Below are 3870 nucleotides of genomic sequence, written 5' to 3' on the forward strand. Positions count from 1 at the left end.
CAGATCACCTATATTCTCATACTCCTTTTATCTTCTTATAATACTTTCATTATACACTTTCTTCCAATAATACTTATGTACTTATATTATTTTTATTTGTCTGGGTATTCTACATTTTCTTTTATTCATTATTGTTATCTTATTTTTGACTTATTTATGACGCTGCAAAATAAGTATTTACGACTTTATTATTTGTTTTAAGTGAAAAGCAAAAATTTAGCTAAACTTTCCAAGGAACAAGTTAAGGACAATAATTAGTCTCCTCCCTCAAAGGTAACTCTATGCTAGACTATCATTTGGAGAGGATGTATCTTGGATAACACGAGACCTTCTGGGAGGTAGATGAGTAGGGTGGGCAGATTATGATTTTTATCCTGTTTCTTGTTCTTAGCACCGATGAAGTCCTGAAATTTTGGCCGTAATGTTGGAACTAATAATATAATCTTTGACTCAAAAAGATCACCCACAACCATCTTCTTCTCATTTAATATCCGTGTCCAACCACTAACGCATTATTATTAATCCATTAGTCATTTCATTTCGGATCTGTACTAGGTAGATTATTTTAATCCTCAGAGTTGTAAAACTTAATCTGTATGAATAACTGAAAGAAGCATGAATCCCAAGTTGGGAGTCATTGTAATAAAAATAAATGTTATGTTAGTGAAGGGGGACTGAAGCCGACCCTTTGGCAATTGGTTACCCGACTCCCTGGTTCCTCCCTTCACACAGATGCCGAACCCGTGGCCTGAGTCGGGGGGCCCCCGGCTCATGTTGATGGTCCTCACGTGGGGGTCCAGGAGAGACTGAGGTGGTGGCGGCGGGTCCCTGTGGGGCCTCGACTCCCGGCTGTGCGGCCTGCCTGAGCCCAGCATCCTCAGCACCTGCAACAACAGCAATAATAATCAAGAATGTCTTTCGGGAACATTTAATTTAGAAACAATACTTTTTTATGACCCTCTTCCGGTTCATTTCTAGCAAATGGGAGGGTTATCTACTGAGTACCATCCTATTTTATCTATGGTGGTGGGAGAGGGAGTCAAGTTTTCATCTCGTGAGACCACCACAGAAATAAAAGTTGAACCACCAGGCCAAATTCGAACCAACGCCGTTTCAGCCACGAAAGTTACCGCTTTAACACTCTCAGCTAGAAACGGCTCTTTGAAACAATACTTAAAACTTGAATTTTAAGTCGGTTCACTAATATCGCTTAGTACTCCTCACATCAACAACAGCCTGCATATTTGACAGAACTAGGTCTGTCGTAAGGAAATGGAAAGAGAAGACAAAATCCCCGTAGGCCGGAATTCGGATAGGCCAGAAAAAATATGTATCTTGTAAAAATAATTTAAACAAATATATGCGAATAAAAAATTGTAATAATAAATAATATCCTGTCATTTTATCGTCGGCTGACAGCTTAGGCTTACTTGTAAATGCGAATGTTGTTTATTGTGTTAAGAGAATAGAAAGTGTTATCTATTTGGTTAAGGTTAGCATCAAAATTGAACTTTGATTCAAATATTTAAACTTATGCAAAAAAGAAGAGCGATGTAAATAAAAATTGTCAAGATATGAAACTATTAACTTAATTAATTATTATTAAATTATACTCTCATTACTAAGTAATTTTACGAAAAAATTGTGTTTGGACAGAATAGAATAGAAAAATAAGGCAGTTGGACTAAGGGGATTATAGAGTGGCAACTAAAACAGGATACAAGAGCGAGATGTAATTCCATTATGAAGTGGAAAAGGGAGATGAAAGCAACAGACGGATAAATACCACGGAAAAAAAAATGAGGAACGTTCAATATCTGGTTAGGTTCCAGGAATAAAAAATAGGCTGTAACTTACTTCTTCGTCCATAAAATACTTAAAACATAGGAAAAAGTACATTTATCTATTCTTTCTTTGGGTAATTCTCTCGGAAATAGACATTTTTAAGTTCAATATTTACAATACTTAATTTATATTAATCACAATTCAATTAAATTGTACATATAATACAATTTTATTGAAATTCACTGTCCATCTAAGCAATAGCTATTTTATTTTTGAAGAAAATAAACAAAACAGATATCAGCTAACAGGACTATCACGGGAGGAAAGTATTTTGTGCTAAAGGTTTTCAAAACATTTACGGGATATCACTGAGTGATTTGAGGCATAAAACTTAAAAATCAGTGAGCCTATTTGTTCCTGGTTTAGATAATGTATATTGTAACGGAGAGAATTTTTACATCTTTAATGTTACATCTTACGTCTTCCAGTTCTACAGGTAGAGTTCTTTACTGCTCAATTTAAATATAAACCTACCTACTTTACAAGATGCTAGAATATCACTAACTTATTCTCAGGGACTGCCTTTCCCCAAAATTTATCCTTCCCTTTGAAAGGTACTAAAAAAAAAAAAAAAAACACTCCGCTATATCGGTATAAACATGCGTTTCTTGGCCTGCAAGACAAATTTAGGGACTCTGGATGGGTGTGGGGGCCTGGATTGTGTGCAATAAATGACAGTATTTATTTTTTAAGTCACTATTATTTAGTGACTATTCAATTGAAATAGTCAATTGATATTTTACAAGAACTTTAATGTTTTTCATCAAACCAAAAAAAAAAAAAAGTGGAAGTTATTTGTTTTACATTTTCAATGGCAGCCCGACTCAATTTAAGGCATATTTTCTCAACAAACCTGCTAAATCAAAACTAATTCTATATTCAATAAAGTCTGCAAACTGAAATTTTGTTGTCTTTTTTCTGGATCCGTGGGCACTGGTAACTAACTGGCTGATCTGGTAGCAAAGGTGGCGGTTGCTGAAGGCATTCTACACCGCAGAGTGGCTATCGATTACTTCATTGTCATCATTTAACAGATAATTAAATTGGAATGGGAGCAAATGTGGGTAAATCTTCCTGATAATAAATTAAGGGAAATCTTATATCATCTACTAAAAATCATTATCTTATCTACTCCTATAATCTTGAGGGTAAAGTCATGAGGATTTTCTAACACACCTAAAGTTACTGAAGAACGGCATTGCCTCTCTGTTTTGTTTTTTAAAATTATTTTAAGGCATCAGCGCAAAATTCCATCTTATTCTAGACTTTTAGACTCTACCCTCGACCACACATTGAATGGAAGGCAAGGTCCCGGATTTATAGATTCTATTGTGTAGAAATGCATAACTATTGCAACAGTAGGAGAATTTGATTACATTTTATAGTAATATTTTGAGTGATTGAGAAACTCAAAGGGTTATCAACAGTCTGCTTTTTATCTTGCAAAATGGAGTGGACCGAATAAAACTTATTAAATAATTAAATTAATTTAAACAAAAATAACATAAGAAAAATAAATTCTTTTTTGTTTTTTAAATAATTTTTTTATTGTTATATACAACTGTAAGTTATGATGAGCCAGAACCTTAAAGTTAAAAAAAAGGAAAGTAGGGACACTAAATGAGACGCACGAGGTTCACTGAGATACTACTTTATTCTACTCTCTAATCCTATATATATACATTCTGGTATGTTGACATGGGGAGTTTAGGTATTAAGAGTCATAATACCTATACCCTGATTATAACTTGTATACACGTATATACAACAAGTAAATTTGCAGTAGGTGACATAGTGACATGATACAAACATGTGGAGAATCTACCCACTGATAGAACTCCAATAACATTTCTGAAGGAGAAGATCTCGAGGACATCTTCTTTTCAGACGCCTAGCAGGATTATTAGGTAGTGAAGGAGAAGCCAGGTTTGAAACGAGTTGGTTTGGGTGGTTGGGAAGTTTATTATGGAAGGATTGGTATCTGGTTCGGGCCAAATCAGCAACATAGGGGACATTGAGGTCCTG

At 34.7% G+C, this 3870-nt stretch overlaps 1 protein-coding gene across 7 annotated transcripts in view; it reads right to left on the bottom strand.

Moving 5' to 3' along the window:
• dysc (dyschronic) overlaps nt 1–3870 on the bottom strand; it is a 183043-nt gene that overhangs the window by 51192 nt on the left and 127981 nt on the right. For all 7 annotated transcript variants that reach the window (XM_014416960.3, XM_014416958.3, XM_014416954.3 and 4 more), the window contains exon 3: nt 704–884. In XM_014416960.3, the coding sequence (XP_014272446.1) occupies nt 704–884 (181 nt within the window). The remainder of the gene's footprint in view (nt 1–703; nt 885–3870) is intronic.

This window comes from Halyomorpha halys, unplaced genomic scaffold (genome assembly GCF_000696795.3).
Source record: "Halyomorpha halys isolate HHAL.00 unplaced genomic scaffold, Hhal_1.1 Scaffold144.1, whole genome shotgun sequence".
Lineage (NCBI taxonomy): Eukaryota > Metazoa > Arthropoda > Insecta > Hemiptera > Pentatomidae > Halyomorpha > Halyomorpha halys.